Raw genomic sequence first — 23,670 nt, 5'->3', positions numbered from 1 at the left:
TCCAACCCACCAGGTGATTATTCAGTTTAATATTAAATACTCAGTCCAGCCTCAAAATAATGAAGTTTTAAAATCCCACGTTAAGTTTACTCAACAGTGGAAAACTGATGCTGGAGCATCATTTAGATTTCAGATACACTTCAATGCCTTAAGAAAAAAGGTTTTAAAGGACCTAGCAATTTAGGGATATAACTGTAAGTATTCTCCAATAATGGTCACTGCAAATTTCAAATCCATGAGCTTACTTCAAGAAGTCAGTCAGATATGTGGAAATCTTGTTAGTCCAGAATATGAACAAGACAGTAAGTTTCCCTGGGTTTTAATTTCTTCATTAGTTTAAGATCCAAGGAACTGTGGGTTTGGTTCACTTGGTAGAAACAACAAAAAAAAAGTTACTTTTTAAACCCTGATTTATCAAAAAAATAAAAGCCCAGAGATTTGCAGACATAATAAAATTTATTTAAATTCCATGCATTACGGTAGCTACAAGTGTAGTCATATGAAACTGAAGGACAATAACTTCTTCTGTCCATACAATGTAGCTGTAAGTGAAATGAATGGGAGTTCCACAGTTACAAAGAAACAAACAAAACAAAAAAAAAAATCCCAAAAAAGGTAAATCTGTTTCAGTTTTGAGTTTCAATTCAGATACAGTCACTAGACTGCAAATCTTTGGGGGAGAAGAGGGGCTCACCGATTTTACAGCTGAGAATGTTTAGTTTAAGATATTCTGAAGAAGCTCAGAAAATACCTTTTAATAATTACTACTAATACTCTGGAAAATGAAAAAAATCCCTTAGCCTTCATCCTAATTGTTAGAATCAGGACAGCAATTGCAGACAGTCCATTTTCAAAGTGCAGCTAAATAGGGTTTTATTATGCAGCTCCTTCAAGTGGTACTAAGTAAGCTTTACTTTGAACCAGTTTTGCTTTAATTTCTCAAGAAAATCTTCACTGGTCCTCATAAGCTTACATTGCTTTTTGATATGCAAAAATTTACAGACTGTGCTTGATTCTGACCCTCCCATATTTTGGTATGTGCAAACTTAGGGATTTAAATAGTCTCTCTCCCTCTCAGTTCAGACTGATCTTTAAAACAGCAAGGATTATCCAGCCCTCTAAATTAAAGACAGGGTGAACTGAGTAATTTATGTAACTGGCACTTTTTAATTGGCCCAGTTCTCCCACAAAATGTAGCTCTTATAAATACTAATAGGCACTATTGCCACAGATTCTCTTATTTTTGCAAGTTTTGCTGATTTACTGGTTGTTAGCATTTTCTGCAGTTAAGAATTTAATAATGCTGAATTTTTATAAAGACACAATATGTAGTTCTAGCCTTCAAAATTCACTTCCTGTGTCTAGTAATGATGTTAGGTCAACCTAAATTTGCTGAAGATATTAACAAATGTAAAGCTAATGAAGGTGCCACATTTGCATGAATGTTTTTTAATTTTCAGAATGCATTCAAGAAAGGGAAGGGGCAAACCTAATTATTTTAATACAAACTTGGTTGAGTGCCCAATTGCCTCATTTAAAACTGTGTGTGTGGGGAGGCTGAGGAGTTTAGAAAAGTCCAAGTAACCAAATATCTGGGTTACTGGGAAGTTAAAAAGCTAATGCAACTGCGTTACATCCGGATAAAAAACGTTATTCAAAAGCAATTCCAATACCGAAAAAGATTTCAAATTGAATAGTTTATTAACATGGTAGTCATCTTTGTAACATGTGCACACACACTCGCACACTCTGAATGATCTGCCTGGAAAAAAGAGGTCTTAATAGAGATGCTGGGGGAAATTAAACATTAAAAATCCTTTAGATTTTCATAATTATAGGCAATTATGTCCACATCACTTACAAAGCTATTGCCGAATCTTTCCAAGGAAGCAGAATTTGGGAGAAAAAAAAAATTGTTTTTGGGAAAATTCAACAGTGGCATAGCAGAGCTCTCAATATGAGAAAGCTGACATAATGTGGACCTTTGCTGTGAAATTTGTCTTTGCAAAATATGGGGAGAAGTTTATCAATGGGCAGAAAATAAGACGGCGGTGTGAAGTAGGCTTTTGCTGAGTCGATTTTCCTCACAGTATTGTGCGGGGTCTTTGAGAAAAATGCTTAGTCCTTCTCTGGAACCAGTTTCAGAACTTTTCCAATTGCAATGGTCTTACCTAAACCAAGAGACAAACAGCAGTGTTATATTTACTGTGAAAGGAATGCACACATCTCCAAGAACATGAAAACCTGCCCCAAAGTGCAGGCTCTTAAGTATTACAAATCACAGAGAATAAATTATTATGTTGTAGCATCAGTGTATTTTAAAAGCACAATAAAGATTTTAAAGTAGTAAGCCTGCTATTCTGACAGCAAAGAACACAATGTGGATTGTGGAGAGCCTGCTTCTACACTCCTCTCAGGAGAAAGCAAGGCAGAATCACTACCAGATCTGTTTGCTATTCTTCAAATACATTATTTTAAACACATCCCACAAATCTGTGAGTTTTACCAGGGTGTGCATGTGAAAACCTAACATACAACTCCCCTGATATTTTTCAACTTGAAAATGTGAAACGATGGTATTCACATTGTAGGTGGACATTCCAGGGCACATTAAAAAAGCACTGCTGGTTATTTTTCAAATCCAGTCTTTTGTTTCACAATGCATATTTCTGTACATTACTCAAATAAAATTCTGTTACTAGCAAGGACTCTGCACAATGACAACAATTTGCCTAGATTAACTCTTCTATTGTTACCCAGAGAGTGATTTCCACTAGATAAGAGCATTTGAATACCTCACTGCCTGTGGCCCTAAGTCCAAGTAAGCTTTTGCAGCAGTCAGTACCTGCTGCTGAAGCAGCCTTACCCTCATCCCTTAAGGTGAAGCGACCCATCTGAGGGAAATCTTTGAATGTCTCAAGGCAGATCGTTCCTGCTGTCCTTAAACGGGCAATGCAGACTTGATCTTGTTTCACAAAACGGGGCCGTGTCTTACTTTTTTCTCCTGTTTTTTTGTCTACCAAGCAGATTAAGGCCTGGGTAAGAAAAAAAATAACAGTTGTAAGTGCTAAAATAAGGGTTATTTTTCTGTTTTATAGAAACAGAATTGGTCTAAGAAAGAATATCCTTACAAAGAAATACAAGAAAAAGTTTGCATGGTTTATTCAGTCACGACATACACCACTTTTCAGAATGTTTATGCCAAGTTACAGCCATTTTTGTTTGTTAGGGCACAACCAAGAATTCCATTCAAGGCTGGAGCTTTGTTGCTTTAACTCTTCTACAAATTTATGACACGACAGAACTCTTCATCCCAACAACTGGATTGTTTATATTCACATCACAACTTAAAGTGACACTTACTGTTATCTCAACTTCTTCAATACAGGTGTGGATGTGCAGCACTGCATTATAACCTGGGCAGATAATGGATTTGTGCTCAATTATCACTATCTGTAAAACAATTCAAAATAAAAAAGTGCATTTTTCCTGATTTCAATTATAAAAGAACAGAGAATAATCAATGCAGAAGTATATTAAAAAGTTTAGTGAACAATACAAACACACATTTTTATCAGAGTTAAAATTTTTAACTTTATAATATGAAAGTTGAAAACTGAAGAACTAGCTTCATGAGGTCTTGCTTTCACCATAAGTACCTAAAACTCCATTGAGAAGTTACATTCAAAGCAACTTATATTTTAAAATCTCTAATTAATGATGTCAGTGTTAAGTATATATGTTATTGCCCATTTAGAGATATGGCAATGAATAAGAAATCTGAACTGAAACTTCAAACTACTGAAGTTTTAGATTTGGCAAAACATAAAATATTTCCATGGTTTTTACCCCTCTATACAGCAATTAAAAGTTGATATTCTACCTGGGCATCAAATGTGCGTCCAGAATGACAAAGGTTGTTGAGATCACAGAGAATAAATCCTGGAAGGATCTCTTCCTCTTCAATTCCCTTCAGTCTGATCTTTAGATTTTCACCTGGGGCTACTGAGTCAGTTTCTACATCATCAGAAAGGATTCCAAGAACTTCCACATTGTGCTTAAAGAAAACAAAACCATAGTTTTTCATTGTGAGTATTTTAGTCAGGTACAAAATAATTGTAATATAACAGTATTTCAGTAAATAATTCTATTAGAGTTTAAGTTAATTATATTTGGTTCTGTCAAGCTTTAGAACATTTAAAATATTTGAATGATGAATTACTAATAACTGAATTTTTTAAAAAAAGATTTTTCTTTTTCAAGTTTTTTTTTTTGTCCTGTTTCCCTTTGGGAGAAAGAAAAAAAAAGGAAAGGGGGGAAAGAAAGAAACTCTTGAGCAATATTAACCCACAGGAGGTAACAGTGGCCAACAAACATGAAATAAAATCCAGTTGAAGTGAGAATTTGTAGTCCAGCAACTGAGTTTACTAAGGCAGGAGAACCCAAGTTCTGACTGCTGAGGAGCTACACAGCACCCCCTGGCCCCAGCTGTGCTCAACAGAGCAACAGAACATCTTCTGATTTAAAGTAATGAGTATCTTTAAGAACAAAGCTCTTTTTTTATGGTAGTAAATTTTTAAAATATCTAAACCATACCATACCTTGTTTGGCATCATCACAAGCTGTTGTCCTTTGCAAATAGAGCCCGACTCCAGCTTCCCAAGGACCACAGTGCCCATGTCCTTCACAAAGAGAAATCATTACATAGCAACTGAAAACATTTTCCTAAAGAGTCCTCTATTTATGATTTATCTCTGGGTTTCATTATTTAACTCTGTGAATATCTAGCACTGCTAGACTTAGTATTTTGGAAATTGTTGTCATGGAAGATTACAGATTTTAGGAGTTTCATATAATGCCAAAATTATTTACTTCTCTTCCTTCCTCTATTCTACAGTTGGAAATGTAACATTAACAAAGAAAAAGATACCCTCTAAAAGTACAGTAAATAGTCCATTTACTGCTTTCTGAAAACAGCCTCTTTATACTTTCTATATTATTATTTTAATCTGTACCTTATATTTATCCACAATTGGCAGCCTGATTGGTCCATCAACTGAACGGTTGAAGTTTGGCAAATTATCCAGGTATGGAATAAATGGTAATCCACTAAAAAAGCAGAAGGCATTTGTGTCAATTTCATGAGCACCCTTCCATTTAAAAAAATTATTCAAAATGGATAAATGCAGTCCAACAAAAATAATTATATTCATCTTATCATTTAGAAAAACGACCTCTAAGACAGATGAATTATTATAGCATCCCATCAGTAGTGTCCACTTTAGTTCAACCAACATATTAATACTCAGGAAACGCAAGTTTTTAAGTTACATTACAGGCATATTTCACACAAATTAATTATTCTTTTGAGACTCACGGCAGATGTGTAATATATTTCAGCCATAAGCTAGGTCCAAATGTGATTTCCATTAATTCTTTTTAAAGTACACTGAACAATATTGAAAAACATGACATCCACTGAGAGGCATGGCTTGTCCTTAATTACAACACAGCTTCAAGCAAACTGCTCACATCAAACCATTACTCATTCCAGCAACGTCAGCTGCAGCATCACTGGCAATTCCAGTGCTCGTAAGGCACTGAACTCACAGAGCCAGAGAACACCGCTAATATTTTACTAATCATCTTCTGCAGCTTGCAAATGCTTTTCCTTGGCACGTTGCATGGCTGTGTTCTTGTTGCTCTGGCTGTATTTCCTCAAGCACTTTGGCACACAACTACAACATACCACGCTCTGCTACCTCCCAGCTTCACTGAAGCATTTACTTTTATTGAAATATAGCAAATGTTCAAGTTGTTCAATTTAAGATACATACATATACCAAGGACAGAATTCTGACTGTTCTTTAAGGTTTGCTCCAGTCAGTCCTGAGCAGGGCATGAAATGAATGTCCTTTTTGGGATTGAAGCCAACTTTCTTCAAAAATGGCACCAGTTTCTCTTTACATTCCTCATATCTATTAAAATGACAAGCAGATCAAGGTAAATTCCACTTATTCCAGCATAACATAATCCTGTGCTTTAAAAAACATGCAGACATTTCAGTTCCATCATTTAAGTTACTGTGTGAGCAGCAAGCAAGCCTAATTAAGGCCTGGAGGCCTATTTGCATCTTCTCCCCAGCCTTCCAGCACAGCTCAGTATTGTGTGTTCCCCTATTCCCCCTCATTGCTCTGCCCCATAAAGCATCATCAGTGCCCTGCCCACACTGCAGTGACAGGGCTGGGGAGCAGCAGCACCAGCTGCAACTGCTTAAAGCAAGAGATCCAGGCCAGCACAGCAGGACAGACCACAGACACCTCCTGAGGTCAGGCTCCAGGCTGGCACTGCACTTCTGCCTCATTCTCCTCCAACTAGGTTTAACCTATTTATTTCTGTCACACTGCCTCCTCTCAGTTTGGGGTGAATTCAGGAATGTCTGAAGGCTGGGACAGGACCAAGACAGAGAATGGGGTGTGCCTTTGTCTCTTAGTGCAGCAGGCTGACATTCCAGGGTTGCACAGGCCCTCATGGCTTCCCACTAAAACTTCCACAATTCTGGGCAGAACCCACAGCAGCTTCACTGACAACTCCAGCAAACTCCAACAATCACTTCCTTTTCCAGACTCAGTATAAAGTTTCCAAGTCAACAATTAAACAATGCTAGAATGCATGGGGGTTTGTTAGGTACGTCTGCATGGATCCAAGCAGTTGATAGTGAATGTTTGAGTGTAGAACTTCCAGCTTTATTGAGAAGCACTGTCCTGGGCACTGAGCTTCTGGTTTTCCTGCCAGTTTTATAACCTCTGCCTTTAGTCCACCAGTCAACCATCCTTTCAGCAATAATGGGATACAAAAATTACTTTACCTAGGAATTATTCTATTGTAGTATCTGGCAGTGAAGATTAGTTTTTTAATATTAAACTCACCTTTCATTACTCCAGTTTACAGTTGGATCATCCATTTTATTAATAAGAACTATTAAATGCTTTACACCTGCTGTTTTTGCTAACATGGCATGTTCTCTTGTTTGTCCACCTTTCTCAAATCCAGTTTCAAACTCTCCTTTTCTTGCAGAAATAACCTAATTAAAGATACATATTTTAAAAAAGGTTCTACAATTCTTTTAACAGAACAATCAATAATACTGCCTTATTCAAAAAACTCTGGGTAGTCAGACCTAGTAAAAGTTTCCAAAATGCACTGGTATGTTCTCAGTATTGCCCATTAGTTTCTGCATTGACATGTAAAAAATTCACATGACACCTGTGGACAGCTTTAAGAAGCAGTTAAATTACTCCAAAACTCACTCATCTCAGTAAATGTAACATTTGAAAATTCTGCCTGCTGAAAGTAACCAAAAGAATAAAGAAGCAAACAAAAAATAAAAATCAGAAACTTCATTCCACAGCATATGCAAAGCAAAAGTATCTGATTTCTCCTTACCAGCACAGCAAGATCAGCTTGAGAAGCTCCACCAATCATATTTGGAACAAAGCTCTTGTGTCCAGGAGCATCTAAAATAGTGAAGTGTTTCTTCTCCGTTTCAAAATAGGCACGACCCACTTCTACTGTTTTACCTTTGTCTCGTTCTTCTTGGTTTGTGTCTAAGGCCCATGAAAGGTACCTAAAAAATCCCAACCCAAACACTCTGTTGTTGTATCAATTTTTATTACATTTATATATAATTTGTTAGTCATAAGGAACATTTTCTCTTGCTTATTTTAACCACCTCAGCACTGCTAAACGTAAAGTCACTACTGGTATTGGAAATACTGAACTGACTGATTTGTGTGTACAGTGATCTGCAGAGCCTATTGCCAGCTCTCCTTCACACAACTGTAAGGATTAATTTCTAAAAATTCTAATAAACATGTTTCATTTTCTAAGTTTTTCAGCTGTGATCTAACCTCATATAATTTAAACTTTGCCTCAGTCTCAGAAAAACCTCAGGATCAAATTCAAAACAATTTTTCCTTCTCAGCATAATTAACTAAAACATTAGTTCTGACTTGCACATATCATTATTGAGAATTATAATTACTAGTTCTTATTTATTTGCACATATTAAGCAGAAGTTGGCTATGAAACAGACATCATCTTCATTCACACTATCTTTGATCGATTTTCATTATACAGACTCTTGTCCCCTCCTAATAATTCTTCCCACTGGCCAACAACAAGTTAGCTTTCAGTTAGGTAAACTGAAATTTAAAAAAAAAAGCTACTTAGATTCTTCAGGTTTTGTGAAAACTGGTGACTATAAAGAAAAAAAAAATGCTCTTACTAATGACAAAAAGTGCTAATAACTCAATTCAACTGGTTTAACATAGTAATATTTTTTGCCATTAACAGCAGCCTGTAGCCATCCTTAGCTTTTGTTTTGTAGTGACTGGGGGTGTCTGAGGGGATGCTGCTTGCACAGCAGTTGCTTGGTGAAAAGAACCATGTCACCCTTTCTATTGCCCTTCACACAGGATTCAGTGAGTTCAGGTCCATGCCCATCCCCTGAGGATGCTCTACCCTAAGGAAGTCTTTAACTGCTCCTTTTCCACAGCCCTTTGAACGCCTTTTATCCTCCAGCCAAAAGGAGAAAGCTTTCGAAAGGGAAATCAATTTTGCAGGAGTTGTTTGAAGCAGAAATGAGGCTGCTACATGCGCTGTATATACTCACTGCCCTCAAAAAACCAACCAACCAAAAAACAACAACAAAACCCAAACCAAACAAGAGGCCACAAAAAATCCACCCAGGACAAGAGCACCATCGTGCCTGGAGGAAGCCAGGGCTGCTGGGACAGAGACTAAAACCAGTTTCACTGCAGTAAAGGGCAAAGGGTGCTACTATCTTCACAAAGTTCATACCATGTTTCTCTGTTTTTTTCTTTAGCTTCTCTTTCATATTTTTCAAGTGTTCTTTTGTCAACCATTCCTGTCAAATACCTAAGGAGAGGGAAAATAAAAGTGCAATTTTACACAAAGCAGAAAGGTATTTCCAAATAGTTACTTATACAATCCCCACAGATTACTGTGATTGGGAAATGAAGATATGAATTTTTTTAAAATCTTCACAGAAAGGACAAAGTTTAACCAATGGTATAAAGCTGTTTCAAATTTCATTTTAAAATACAAAGACAAACAGCCATGCTCTAAGAAAGTGGTTAATTTTAAAAATTTGATAATGTTTCATTTTGCATAGTTGCTTCTATTAAATGAAAATCCTATAGCAATAACATTAATGTGCTGGAATTCAGAAATTCCAAAGACAGTAAGTACCTCAATTGACAGGGACAGAAACATTGTTATAAAAGTATTAACATATGCTGATTAAAGCCACAAAGAAAATATTACTCATTTTAATTGATGTTTTTGAATTCACAAGAACAGGAAATCTAAAAAATTAAGTTTCCTTACATTATTTGTCCTCCAATAGTTGACTTGCCAGCATCTAAAATAAAATTAATTCAAGTCATCAACAATGTAAAATTCTAGAAACAGCAGACCATTATGAACTAAGTAATCTAGTTTGTTTCCAAAGGATTTATTTTTTGAACCACAATCTAAGTTTTTGGAAGCATCTTGCGCACTTTCCCTTGTTCCTATTATAATTTGTTGTCAATTAAATTACACCAAATTTTGAACATGCTGTTTTCATATATATAAATTCAGCATTATCCATAACAAAACCCCCTCAGCAAGCAGTGATGCAGCTAAAGACAGGGTCAAGAGTGGGAAGCTCTTGCAAAATCCCTTTCCCTGCTTCCTTTATCCCTTGTCCCTAACTTGTGTGGGCTGCTCTTCAATATTGGGCTGTACCTCTGCCCACAGCCCCTTTACTCTATGTCACTTTATTCTGAATTTACCCAAGGACCCAAATTACAGTACCTTTAAGGTGGTAAATAACTATAGAAATGAAAAGACAGAATTTACTGTATAACTTGTGATTCAACAATTCTGCTCTACTTCTGACACCACCCAAGTTTTTATGAAGCTTGTTGAAACTATTAAATGACAATATTTTGCTATAAATGCTTCTTTTAACCAGGAATTATATTAATATATTGCTGTAACTCTACTAATTTTAGTATTCATAATAACTTTTGAATCTAATAGCAGGAATCCTAAAATAAGCAGAAAAGAAGCACCATTTCTGATTTTGTTCTTCAGATCACAAATACAGATATATCACTTGAGCACTCAACAGGAGCAGTTACTTGAGAACTCATGAACACAGGCACTGTTGTGTCCAAGAGAACACACTCTACCCTTGGCCCTCTACCCCTGAAAGACCTTTAAACTTTTCCTTTTCCAGAGCAGCTTCATTAGAATGAATGCTCCTGTGAGCCTCCAGACATGATGAATACAACGAACAGCATTAATTTCTAATCCTCTGAGTTCTAGACAGTACACAACAGACAGATCCAAGTACTTCACCCTCCTTAAAACTCACCTACATGTCCAATGAATACTACATTGACGTGCTCTTTTTTAGGAGCACCTGGAGGTGCTACCACAGATTTCGGTTTTGGTATCTCCTCCTCCTCCTCCATCATTTCCTGAGCGCTCTCTTCAGAAGGCCCCGCATCCCCTGCAGGGCCACCTCCAAGCTCTGCTTCACTGGGCTCTTCTTTGTGGTCCCATGACTCTTCTGGGGACATTTCTGTCTCTCCATTTTCCACTAAAAATGAACCAATTAGATATATTCAAATAGATAAAGAAATTAAAAAGAATTAAAAGGGGAAAAGCCCCTGCCCCAAAGGCACAATCACAAAGCTACCAGGTCTGTTAACATTTTCCTACAGGAAAAGGGAGAACTGCTGCTTGTTTCTCAAATGATTTATACCAGGAGCTTCCAAGCCAGCTTGTATGCTGACATAAGAAATCTAGGATATAGAAACTTCTGTTTTAACAAGACAACAATTTTTACAAAGAAAAAGCAAATCTGAAGATCTACTCAGATCAGCACAGTAGTCTGAATCCACAGACACACACTACCATATGTTTAGAAAGCAAAGGAGAGGGATTATAGTTTAAGTTCACTCATAAGCCTTATAAAAACAATAAGAAACATACAATTTCTATGTTCTGATTGTTCACATTGCTGACCACTTTAAAGTTTTTTTGCTAATCACCATTCCACACATGTTAATGGGGCTATTTGGTAATATGAAATTATTTTTTAATAAAACACTCATCATTTTACAGTGTCCAAGCAATCCAGTTGCAGCTCTCAATGCACAGTAGTGTTCAATTACCTCTTTCCTCACCCAAGTATAAAGATACAAATAGTCATCCAAGTATAAAGTACAAACAGTGTACTTTGTTGTAAGTGTAAAGGCTCTACTATTTTGTTTGCAGTGATTCAGCAAAAGCACTGCAGTAGTACATTATAGTATTATCACAGTAAAAAGGAACAATTCTCATCTTACCAACAGACTCTGAAATTTCCATGTTAACAGCAGCATTTGAACCTAGAAGAAAAAAAAAGGGGGGGGAAATGAATCATTAGACACATACTTAGCATGACAGTAATCAAGAACAAAGAAAAATGAGTGACTAAATGAATAAAAGGATAGCTCAGATATTTTGGCACGTGCCAAAGCTTTTTAATATACAGGTTCATTTCAAAAATTTTGCTTCATACTAGCTTTATGATCTTCCATAAGCCACTTTATGAGCCTTTCCCAACTGCCTATGAAACTGTAAATAAATACAGATAATCACATTGCCTTACAAGAGTAGTGTGAGAATAATGAAGATTGGAAAAGGTTCATAGAGATTTAAAAGAGATTATTTGCAATAATTTTTAAAAAATCATGTAATGAAGATCACAAAAACAACTACCTTCACAAGAGGCTGTCTGCTCCTCTGGAGAAGGCTCTACAGGTGCACCTGCAGAGAAAAAAAGTTTATCTTTTAAAGTACAATGATGTGACCAATTTCCAAACTTTGCCATAAAAGACCATCTCCCAACTTTATTGCAAGAATTGTGTGGAAAGAATAATGACCCCTCCCTGCCCAGTGGTACTAAACACAGCCTCCAAGCACAAATACTGCTAAAGAAAACACTGCCTAGACATGGTGAAAATAATATACCACTTCTAAAAACAAGCCATTTCCCCCCCTGAACGGAAAGATACACTTAAAGCAAGCAATTTTCTATACACAGTATTTTACTTGTCCATCCTTTTTGAGCATGCTGGCTGTTGGTAAGTGTTAGTGTCTAACTGATGTTCAAAAACAGCAGAGCAGTTTCATTGTATCCAAAGACACAATGTGGTGTCACAACTGCGGGGAAAGGGTCTTACAGCCATGTCTACACTATTCTTGTGCCTCATTTCCATTAAATGTTGAGTAGAAAATAGAAACAAGATACTAAAAACAAATTCTCAACATCTCTGTAGTTGTTAAGGTCAGGAGATGATAAATTCATTCAGATGTCTGGTAAGTTTGCCAGTCCTCCTAAACACCAGAGCACAGTTCCATTACGTGGAGGGCAATCCCACTGGTCATGTGCCTCTATCAAAGCCACAAGGATGGTTTGTCTGACAAATTACTCAACCCTCTCATGCACTAAACCATGCCACTACATTTTATGCTGAGGTGTAACAATTTATAAATCCACTAGGAGTGATACAATGCAATTAACATAGCACTCAATGTTTTGGGACGTTATTTCACGTGATCAAGGGGCCTTCTATAACTATACATAAAACCTTAACCTATTTAGTTTTCTCTTGGTATAAGTTCAACTTCAGCATGCTTTGAAACAAGTTATCTTTTTTTTTCAACCACATACAAAATTCATACTCTCTGTTTATCTGTACTCCAGCTCTCCTTCAACTGAAATCTGAACCCAGATCTTAGAGCATCACTTGCTCTATACGCATGATGGGACCTAAAGATGAAACAAATCCCCTCAAAAGAACAAAGGCAGCCAGAGAAGGAGCTGCTCCTAAGCCTCTTTGCTTTCGCACTGTTTGCGTATTTGCTGCAGACTCCTCTAAAGTGGAGCAGCGCCGGGAGAGCTGGCAGGGGGCCAGAGGACAGGGCTTTGCAGGCAGGGTGAATGTGGGTCACAGCACAACAGCCAGTGGCCAGCAGCAAGGCAGGGAGGGGGCACAGCAATGCCCAAAGGAAAGCACTGCCTGCACTCCTGCCCTGCATCACACATGAGCAGCAATGGCCAAAGGAAAGCACTGCCTGCACTCCTGCCCTGCATCACACATGAGCAGCAATGGCCAAAGGAAAGCACTGCCTGCACTCCTGCCCTGCATCACACATGAGCTACACTCCCCAAAACAAACCAACCAGGCTTGAAGAGAATGAATTCATACACTCAGTAAAAGCATAAGAATAGAATACTCCTAGATCCTTTTAAAGAAATGGTCTATCACTCCCATTTGGCAGCTGGAAAAGACTCCCAGCAGCCCATTTCTGAGTGTGGTAAGCAGGTGGCACAAAATCTAGGTATGAACCTAGAGCCTCCATTTTGTAGCACATCAGAAGATTGCTGGCTATTTCACACATACTGTGGTTGGGATGCATAAATATTTTAATTACAAGATCATTTCAACAAGCTTTTGATTTCACTCCAGAAGTTTGTCTGTAATGAAAAATGTATCAAATGGCAATATTAATGCACTTGCCTTAGAACAGACATTCTGTGAGTGGCTGGAGAGCTAGTTAATTTCTGAGAAATATACCGCCAGTCAAAACCATTCATAGAAACTCCGTTTTTACTTTCTGGTCTGCAATACAGCAGGTATGCAGACAGGAAAAACATTTCTTCACAACTAACAGAGAAGAAGTAGAATAAAAATTTCCTCTGTAGATTTTGTACAGCCCTAGCACACAAGAGTCAGTAAGACAGTTTGGGCATGGATGCTAAAGAGCAGCAGTGCCACACAACCAGGGGGAGACAGACAGTCAGCTACAACCACAGCCTTTTATTAAACTCTGGTCACCTTGGCACACAAGTGGCAGACATGCTTTGGAAGAGGACACTGAATTGTATCAACCATACACTGTTTCTTCAAAGCAGAAAGAAACATAAACCACTCACTAAAAAAATTATTGTTAAGAAACCAAGTAAATAAAGAAACTTAATTTCAAAACTAACATGCTCTAAGTGACAAAAACCCCCACTCTCCACAGTCAATGTTCACTTCTGATAAACAATTTCAGGTTATGTCAAGTTATTTCAGACAAAGGCTCAGATTTACCATCCTCTGTGTGGAAGTGAACAGATTGCCTGAAATGTGCCTTAAGACCACCATCTGAAAAGAGGGATGCAATCCTACTGCTTCCCTAGAGCACAGGGCTGGAGCATTTTGGTCTGTCACCTCTTCTCATCTGTGAAGATCATCCAGACAGGAATCTTTCATATGAGAGGGACTCAAAACCTACTTTGTAGCAAATCTGGTTTTAAAGTCAGGACATGCCTTAAGTGATGCCAATTTTTAAATGCCTCAAATTGCTGGATTTTTGCACGACAAGCAGCTGCAGGATTTTACACCTAACCATCTCCATGTCTCCTTCAAGTGCTAAGTCAAGAACTGCTGTTGCAACCTTATCCATGGTATTACAGGGACTGAGTGGCTGATCTTTAGTCCTGCTCAACATCAGAGCCTTAGGACATTTTTTGGAATATCTCTGTTGTCAATGCCAAGGACAAAAATGGCTACAGATGCTGCATTTATCTACTGGCGCCATCAGACAATGACATTATGTAATTCAGAGTCTTGTCTAGAAAAGGTAATTGTGGGGATTTTTTAAATGTAAAATTCAGTGGAAGAGTATGTACACTACCAATATAGAGTCCAAAATTGCACAACTTGTAAAACACAGTGACTGATGTCTTTAAAATACATCTCACGTCCTAAAGAATCCACTCTGCCTACTTCATTCACACAGCATTCTACTACTGATAAGTTTGTTGCATGTCACACCAAGTTTTGTACTTGTTTGCATTTCTGTTGTACAATAACCAAAGCTGCACAAGGACAACAAATTTGAAGTTATCATCCAACCTCTGAAAATATTGTTTTAAAAGACTATAAGCTAGGAACTTTGCAGCACTAACATATTAGAATGCTTGTAGATAAACAATAGAAAATTGCTCTCCAAATTTATATTAGAATGTATCAAGTTTTTCATACCTAGAACAGGTACAGCTGATAGGAATCAATATTAGAATAGTGGCTATTGAAGTCAGACTCAATTGCTAAGCAATAGTGACAACCTCCATCCTTACACAAAACTCAGTGTTTACCAGATGCCCAGAAAAAGCTGATAAAGGTCTCCACAAAAGTAAGAACTGCCCAGTGGTTAACTGATAATTCCTGAACATCAGTTACCTGAACCACAATGCAAATGAATTCACAGAATTAATGAGAGGCATAAATTTGGTGCAATACACAGCAGCACTCAGATCCAGCCTGCTCTGCTGCTGGAGTGATAAGAACCCAGACAGGACTGGAACCTGACAGCTGGAGTAGGCTACAGAGTTAGAGAAACTGCACCACACAGCAAAGAGATTAAAAAAAAAAAAAAAAAGTAAAAAATAAAATAGACAAATTCAGCCTGAAATATCTTCTCTACAAAACTTGGATGCCTGTATAGTGAATTTGTTACTGCTTCTCTAATACAGGCATCAAGTTCCTTCACAGGAATTCCTGAAGAGTGAAGAAACACATGACACCCACCTTAGCATTCCCATCACCTTTTGCATGTGTAATTCCAATACCCGAGTTCAGCACATCTTTACACAATATTTATAGAGTCTCACCAGTTTTCATGCATTACATAACAGATGTTTGCCCCCCTTTTTTAAAATGAAAGTATAAAGGGAATTACAGCAGAGTAAAAAAATAAAAGTCCGCATCAAACACACAGCATGAAAAGTACAATAAAACAAGCCCCAAGACATTCTTAGATAACAAAAACACACAAAAATTATGTCAAGCACAGATAAAGCTAAACAAAATGCTTTATATTCAATACTTAAAATTGTGCAGAAAGAAAAGGTTTTCAGGAGTTCACTGTAAGGCAGTTGTTTTGAAAGTTAAACCCAAAATTATGTTCTTCTCTTTGCTCTGCTTTATAGCCCCAGCTTCACCAGTGGACACACCAGTTTTTAAAATGCACCAGTGCAAAAGCAGCTTTAATAGTTTAACCTGACTCTGTAAAATTCACAAAATAAATTAGCACTTGTTTCATATTCATAGGCTTTAATTAGGTGCTAGCTTAGTAAAAGACCCACCTTCTTCCTTCCCCACTGAGGACACACCTTAAGCTTATCTTATCTAAACCTGACATGCTCCTTAACAAGTAAGTTTAAGAAAGCTTATGGGGATTTTCAGGGAATATCCTGAAGTCCTCTTCTGCTTAAGGCCAACTATTTGTGCTCAGTTGATAACTTGATTTTTAAGACAGATAATCAAGAAACCAAGCTCAGTACTTCAACAGTTCAGGATTCCACTCTGACAGAAATCTCTCATAACCCAGTAGCTTTAGTATGACTCATTTTTAGTATTGCATCTTCTGTCCCAAACTAACTTTTGTAATGAAATACAATCACTGTCATTTTCCCATAGACCTCTTCAAAACATAGTCATTAATTTAATGGATTAAATTATGACTGCTTTATTCCTTCATAATAAAAATCACAAAATAAAATCATCTTTCTATCTTAGCTTCATACAATCAGCTGCTTCTTTTCCTTGCATATCTCTCATCAAAAAACAGGAGAAAAATGCCAAAATTCCTTAAGTGGAACTGTAAAACCAGATTATAAATAGAATCCAAGAATTATCCCACATTATTTCTGTGTTCATTTTGATAGAGCAAGCAAGTTTTAAGATGACACCATGCTTTCAAACACATTCAGCAGTAGCCCAGAGCAGAGTGCCACACACATGGCCAGCAGGCTGCCTCCGCCCCCAGGACAGTCCATGCAGGGCACAGCTGCCTCCCAGGGGTTCGTGTGCCATTTACTGGAGTCATGCAAGGCCACGAGGGTGATGAATTATTCTAACAGGAGCAACACAATCCTGGCCACCTTCCTGGGGGCACTTTAGATGTAGACAAAGGACATCTGTGTAACACACTGGCACCCTGAGTGCCCCACACAGGTATGTTCTACCTGACCACCCAGCAGAGCCAAGACATCCAGCCTTTCTCTGCACTCAGTTTCACAAGTGGCTGCACAGCTCACCTGTCTAGAGAAGCTGATACAGAAGACTGCTCTAGATAGACAAGTGCCAACTCAAATCAAGATTTTCAGATAAGAATTTATCCCATATGCTGGCAGTGACAATACAACCCTGATTTGCTGCCACGTGAGCAGTTCAAGTTTGCAGTTCTGAAGCATTAACAGTAACACTATGAGCACGGTGAGGAAATCATCAGCACAGGGCTGTTCCAAGGCTGACATGAAAAACCACTAACCCTTAAACCCAACAGCTTCTTGAACTGTGGGCTGCTGTCTTAGACAAGCCTTTCTCAGCAAGTTCATATGCAAAGTGAAGTTCTTGAGGACTGAGACGTTGAAGAATCTCCCAGTGTAAAATGAGATACCAGGCTTTAGAGAACACAGCGGTACAGATAACTCATCCTGCTCTGGAAATTACAGGTTTCAGAACTGAAGTAGAGGATACTGAAACTCCACCTCTTGTGTCTGACTGACATATAGATGTCCCAGCTGCTACAAGGTCAGAAAAAATGAGGGCAGGGAAAGGCAGGAAGAAAAATGTTATATCCATTTATTTACAGCACTTGAAGGCTGAGGATGTCCAGCTGCTTGAATTCAACTGCTTCAGGAGTGACTACTGCAGGCAAGTGAGGATATTTAGGGAGTGAAGCAAACAGGGGCACTGAATCTTAAGCCAGATGTTTGCTTGGCTCAGGACTGTAGGGGCAAGTTGTTTAAACTGTACTCATTAGCAAAGATGTTTAGACATTAATGTGAAGTGATCAAGAGAACTACCAAACTAAACAGTAGCTATAATACCACAAACAGGACAAATGCTTTCCTTACACCCACTGCTGCATGTCACACTTTTTATTCTTATTACTTTATACTAATGATGCTTTTTCTCTTGCCACTACCACTGCATACTTCAAATCACTGAACAATCCAGGTTGGAAGGGATCCCAGGAGTTAGCTAGTTTAGTCTCCTGCTCCAAGCAGAGTCAACAGTGAATACTTAAAAATTATTTCTGAAAAGAAGAACTAACACAAAATATAATAAAGACCATACAAGGAAGCTGTGATAAATGTTACCAAGAATCCTGTGAGTATTCAAGAACTATAACAAAAACTGAACCACAAAAATGCAGATTGATGCTGCATTTTCAAAAATATTTTGATTCTCTCATACCCAATTAAAAAGAAAAATAGAAATCTTATTAATTGGAAGTTGGTGGTAACTATTCCCTCTGAACCATGCTTTGATATAGAAACAAAGAAAAATATAATTTTCTGCTACATATATCTACAAAATTAATGAAACATAGTACAAAAAGAAGTCATAGAAGCTGAAGAACAGCGAGGTTGCAAGCCACAGATGTGACTATGAAGGTTTAGAGGCCCTAACACAATCCACAGTCATTTCATTATCACACATGGCCTTAACTGAGTTGAGTTTGCTAGTCCAGCAACTGACAGAGAGTCTCCCCAGAAGTACAAAGTGTCTGTGTCACCCTCCCAGTCCACCTGGCACAGAACTGTGCTGCAGCCTTGGTTTTCTGTCTGCGACAGCCATAAAGTCTTCATTTCACATTTCCAACAGAATTCAACAAAGAGAGATTTGACACAAATGAGTTTGACTTGGACACAATTTGATAAATGCAAGTCCTCATAGCTACAACATTTAGAACATACTGGTTTTAGTATATTCCTTAGGTTTAAAATTGTAAATAATATGCTTTTCCCATATAATCAAATTATAGTTTCAGAATTATTTTGGAATTAAATTATCATCTCTGAGCATAAGTTATATTGGTGGTACACATCAGTCAGCTTTCTTCCTAATACACAATTTTCAATCAAAAGAAAGCATGTGTAAACCAGTTTGAAAGTAAGCTATTAGGAATGCAGGTCTCAGGAGTTTCCCAGTTTTAGAAAGTTAACATCTTATTCCATAAATGGCTTCTGAGAGTGCTCCTTCTGTGCTCTAAACATAAATGACAGGAATCTTATTCAAATTACTAGAAACATTAAGTTAGTGTGCATGAAAGGAAACGCTATTACACACTGCAGCCACACAATGGAATCAGTCCTGTGGAATTTTTATATGCCATGCTGCTACCACACATTTATCCTGATCTATAATGGCCTTTGAATTACTAAGGAATTATGACTTGAGCCAAACGTCACCAAGAGAAACTTCCAAGAAGAAAAGCACTACTAGAACTTCACTTTAGGCCACTGAAATTCCTCAAGTGACACCCAACTTTTTAGATTTCTTAAGGTTTGGATGTATCAAGACTAATTTAGGTTCTTCCCTACTACAAACTATGTAATGAAGAATGAGTGTCACAGAGCACCTAATTCCCTATGGGAACAAAAGCCAACTGGGCTGCTGAAAAGTAACTTATTCAGCACCACTGTCTAATCACACGTTGTTCTGACTTATTTCCAGAGCAAGCTCCACCTAGTTCTTCCAGCCAGGAAAGTAGTTGTCACCTTATACAAACATCTGCAAGGAGAAGATGTCAATTATCTTCTGCAACCAAGCAAGCAGACCTGGAGCAGCACCTAGTAAGTACAGTATTCCAGTTAGGAAAGAAATAGAATTTTTTAACCTAAAGTTTTTTTCTGCCTAGTCTTAGGGATATTGAAGCTACTTAGAAAAACTGAAAATCCTAAACCTTAAAGAAGATATAGCAATCAAGGTAAATTCAAGCCAGGTAGATTCTAGCACTATGTTGGAAATGTACTCAGAAATGAAGACACAAAGCAAAGCTATTCTGATCATTCCAGATCATCAGACAGTTTTCAAGCCATCCCTGATTTCTGGAAAGAAGAAGCTCATCACAGGTTGTAGAAGTAGCAAAAGAGTGGAGAAAAGGAAAGTGAAGAAAAAATGAGTAGGTGAGGAGATGTAGTTTGAATTCCTACAAAAAAAAAAAATAACTATAGAACACCTTAGATGAAACCTTAAAGAAGCAGCCAGGAAAAAAAAAATCAAAATAATTCTAATGATATTCAAAACACTAAAATAATCTTTCAGTATTGATTACATAGCTAAAAAACCCAAACTTTTGATTCAGATTGCAATATCTGAAAAATACAGGAATGGTTTTTGAAGACCACATGTTCATCACAGCCCCAAGCTAGCCAGTCTACATCTGTGAACTTTAGCATGTACCTTTATTCTAAATGGAATTCAAGAGTCTGCCCATGGCTCCTCTGAAGTTTATTTTAATGCACTTAGACACTACTTGCCTGCACAGTAAATGAGCTATAACTTCTGCTAAAAATCAGGAGTGCTGAACAGCTGTAGAGAACATATAATCTAACATAAGGGACAGGTTAATATTCTGTTACAAAAATATTAAAATGTCATATATAAAAGTTACAGATTTTCGTTGTTAACAACTATTAACTTTAGATACTAGGGAGATCAAGACCAATTAATATATTAAGGAAAAACACAATAAATAATAAGCCACAAACAACAGGAAATCAGGTCAACATAATGTAACAAGCAGTGTCTATAGTGAAATAAAATTACTAGATAAATACCTGAAACACTAGCTTGTTTCATATTATACCAATAGGGATACAGAAAACTATAGGAAAATTAGGAAAATCTCAAACTCCTTAGCGGCAGGAGTGACATTAAAATACTACCACAAAGTTAAGCAGCATGTCTGATGTTTGCAAGAGCCTTCAGTTTGGAGCTGAAAATGAAAAAGTAGGTCTCCTTTAATTTCCCATATGCAAAGTAAATCTAGTATAAATATTGGTTGGGCACACAAAGATCCTTTGAAATTAAAAGCAGGGTAAATTTCAGGTTATTCCATTAGCTGAGGCCAGCTGGACAAAACTCCCTTCCCTACTAATCCTTTATCGGCATTATGTTAAGAAAAAAATAAATTACTTGATATAATCTTCAAAAAGACATTTAAGATACATCTGAGGCACTGGTGGCTGAAGCAGTGCTTTTCTCCCCAGCAACACTAAATTTATTACCTCCAAAATCTTCGACAACTCCTAGAGTGTAACATGTTATATATTGTATATATTTTACATATATTATATTGATTTTATGTATTATAGGAAGAGCAGAGCTATGTGGTTTTCTCCCATCACGGGCCGCCCTTTGCGAGCAAAGGTCCCCGCGAAACGCACCCAGGACCCGCAGGGAGCCAGAGCCCCCCGGTTCCTGCTGCTCCCCGGGCAGAGCCCCGCGGCCTCCCCGCCCCGGGCCCCCCGACCCCGGGGCTGCCGCGGCTCCGGCAGCGAATCCCCCGCAGTGCCGTCGCCGCCCCCTGCCCAGCCCCTGCCCGTGCCCCTCCCGCCCGGGGACCCTCCCGCGGCCGGACCCGCACCGCCCCCGGCCCGGCCCGGCTCCTCGCCCGCCCCGCGTGGCCCTTTCCCGGCCGCCGCGGGCCCGGCACCCCCGCCCCGCTGGCCCCGCGCCCTCCCAACATGGCCCCCATCCCTCCCTGCCTCCCTCGCCCTCCGCGGTGCCAGCCCCGCGGTTACCGAGCGGCGGCGGCGGCGGGAGGCCGGGCGGGGGCGAGGGCGGCGGCAGGCCGGGCGCCGGGCCGCTCCGCAGGAAGGACGGCACGAACTCGGCGGCGTGGACGTTGGGCACGAAGGGCTTGGCGTTGACGTTCAGCTGCCGGCTGAAGGCCGCGCCGAGCAGCTCCTGCTGCGCCTCGGCCTCCGCGGCCGGCGGGGCGCAGCCCGGGCCGGCGCCGCTGCCCGGCTCGATGTCCGCCTGGTCCCAGCAGTCGGGAGCCGAGTCGCTGCTGCTCCCGCTGCCGCTCCCGTTCGCCTCCATTTTGTGGCGGCCCCACAAGGCTCCGCGGCCCCGAAGCGTCTCCCGGGTGAGGGGGGAGCCGGCGGCGGCACCGACTCAGCACTCGCTCCGCCGATTCCGCGTGTGCTCCGCCGCCCCGACGCGAGCGCAGTGTGGCCTCTCGGGCCGCCGTACCCTCTCCCGGCAGCCTCTGCTACCGCCATCGTAGTAGTTTTTATCTCCCCCGGCCCTCCTCCTGCCGCACGTCCGAGGCTCGGCGGAAGAACTACAATACCCGTCGTACCACGCGCGAGCACCCGCGCCCCCCCCTCCCGAGGACAGACGGGAAATGGAGTTGCCTGCGTTACTTGCGCGCTCAGGAACTGCAACTCCCGGCGGTCCCCGCGCCCGCCGTGCGTCCCTGCCGGCCCCGCCCCCTTTTCCAGGGGGATGCGGAACGCGGAGTTGGCGCGAACGCCTCAGGCGGGACCGGAACCGCCCGGGTCAGCGCCCAGCGGTACCAGAACACACCGAACCCGTCCTGGGGAGCTGAGGGGCACAGGGACAGGACAGGCGGGACACGAACCGCCCAGGTCAGCTCCCAGAACACACCGAACCCGTCCTGGGCAGCAGGGGTGCACAGGGACAGGACAGGCGGGACCGGAACCGCCCGGGTCAGCGCCCATCGCTTCCCACCGAACCCGTCCCGGAGAGCCGAGGCGGCTGCAGAGCTCCCGGGGAAGCTGGGGGAGGACACGGCCTCCCTTGGGATGCAGGAGGGAACGCTGCCCTACCTGTCCAGCCAAACATGGGCAGGATGCAGGGAAAGTTCCAATTTTGGTCATTCTATAGGACACTTTCACTTGGTTGTTATCATGTAAAAAACCCATCCAGTTAAGCCAGAGTCAGGAGAACTTTGCAAATACTGAGGCCCTCCCTCCACTGGTATGACTCTTAGAAGTTTTTAAAACAAAATCTCAACAAAAAAACCAAAAAACATGGCTTGAAGTTAAGTGTATTTGGAGGCAACGGCGCAGAACAGAGGGGAAACAACTAGATTTTGGTTGTGGCAGCGTTTTGTCTCGTAAGGTACAGTGTGTTTAAAACTACACAAAGCAAATACTTGGGAATTTCTTGGAGTGCCAACATGTGAGGAGTGAGTCATCTTCAACATTATTCATATCAGAACACTGTAGGACAGATTACAGGGTTGTTTTAAAGCAAGTGGTCTTAGAACTAAAAATGCAAGATGTCCCTTTGGTACAGAGTCCTGGGCAGTTTTGGTTGGAGAACAAAAGCTCTCCTGAAGGGGCATTTGTGTAATGTAATCCTGACATGAGAACCAGAGGGTTTCTGGCTGCACACCAGCAGCAACATGTGGAGCATGGACAAACAAAAACTTCTACAGATGTTAATGGAAATCTGGGCTTCCAACAGATCATAACCAGGGAAAACATTAGTGTGCAGGGTAGCACTTACAAAAGCAAAAAAAAAAAAAAAAAAAAAAAGAAAAAACGCAAAAAACCAACAAAACCAAAGCCCCACTTACACCACAGAAAGTTCATTTTGGAAGAAAAACCATCACTTATAATGAGAGACTAAAAATCTGTGCCTAAGTGGAAGCCTTTCCTTCAAGCACCACCAAGATGTTCACCCTAACCCTATTCAGAGTTACTCTCCAGTTTTCAGACATTGT

General features: G+C 39.8%; 1 protein-coding gene across 1 annotated transcript; it reads right to left on the bottom strand.

Annotated features, from left to right (window-relative positions):
- Positions 1 to 437: 437 nt before the first annotated feature.
- On the bottom strand, positions 438 to 22,130 carry GSPT1 (G1 to S phase transition 1). The gene is made up of 15 exons (XM_054270991.1): positions 21,716 to 22,130; positions 11,842 to 11,889; positions 11,427 to 11,468; positions 10,448 to 10,675; positions 9,412 to 9,445; positions 8,863 to 8,940; positions 7,447 to 7,627; positions 6,930 to 7,084; positions 5,838 to 5,978; positions 5,016 to 5,109; positions 4,602 to 4,682; positions 3,884 to 4,057; positions 3,364 to 3,453; positions 2,867 to 3,035; positions 438 to 2,171 (listed from the first exon to the last, which is right to left on the bottom strand). The coding sequence occupies exons 1-15, from the start codon at positions 22,014 to 22,016 to the stop codon at positions 2,119 to 2,121; spliced, it is 1,869 nt and encodes a 622-aa protein (XP_054126966.1). The 5' UTR covers positions 22,017 to 22,130; the 3' UTR covers positions 438 to 2,118.
- Positions 22,131 to 23,670: the final 1,540 nt, after the last annotated feature.

Source organism: Melozone crissalis, unplaced genomic scaffold (genome assembly GCF_028551555.1).
Source record: "Melozone crissalis strain CALT ecotype California unplaced genomic scaffold, PUWL_Pcris_2 ptg000012l_1, whole genome shotgun sequence".
Classification (NCBI taxonomy): domain Eukaryota; kingdom Metazoa; phylum Chordata; class Aves; order Passeriformes; family Passerellidae; genus Melozone; species Melozone crissalis.
The sequence above is the reverse complement of the archived record's forward strand: the minus strand, read 5'-3'. Positions and strand labels throughout refer to the sequence as shown.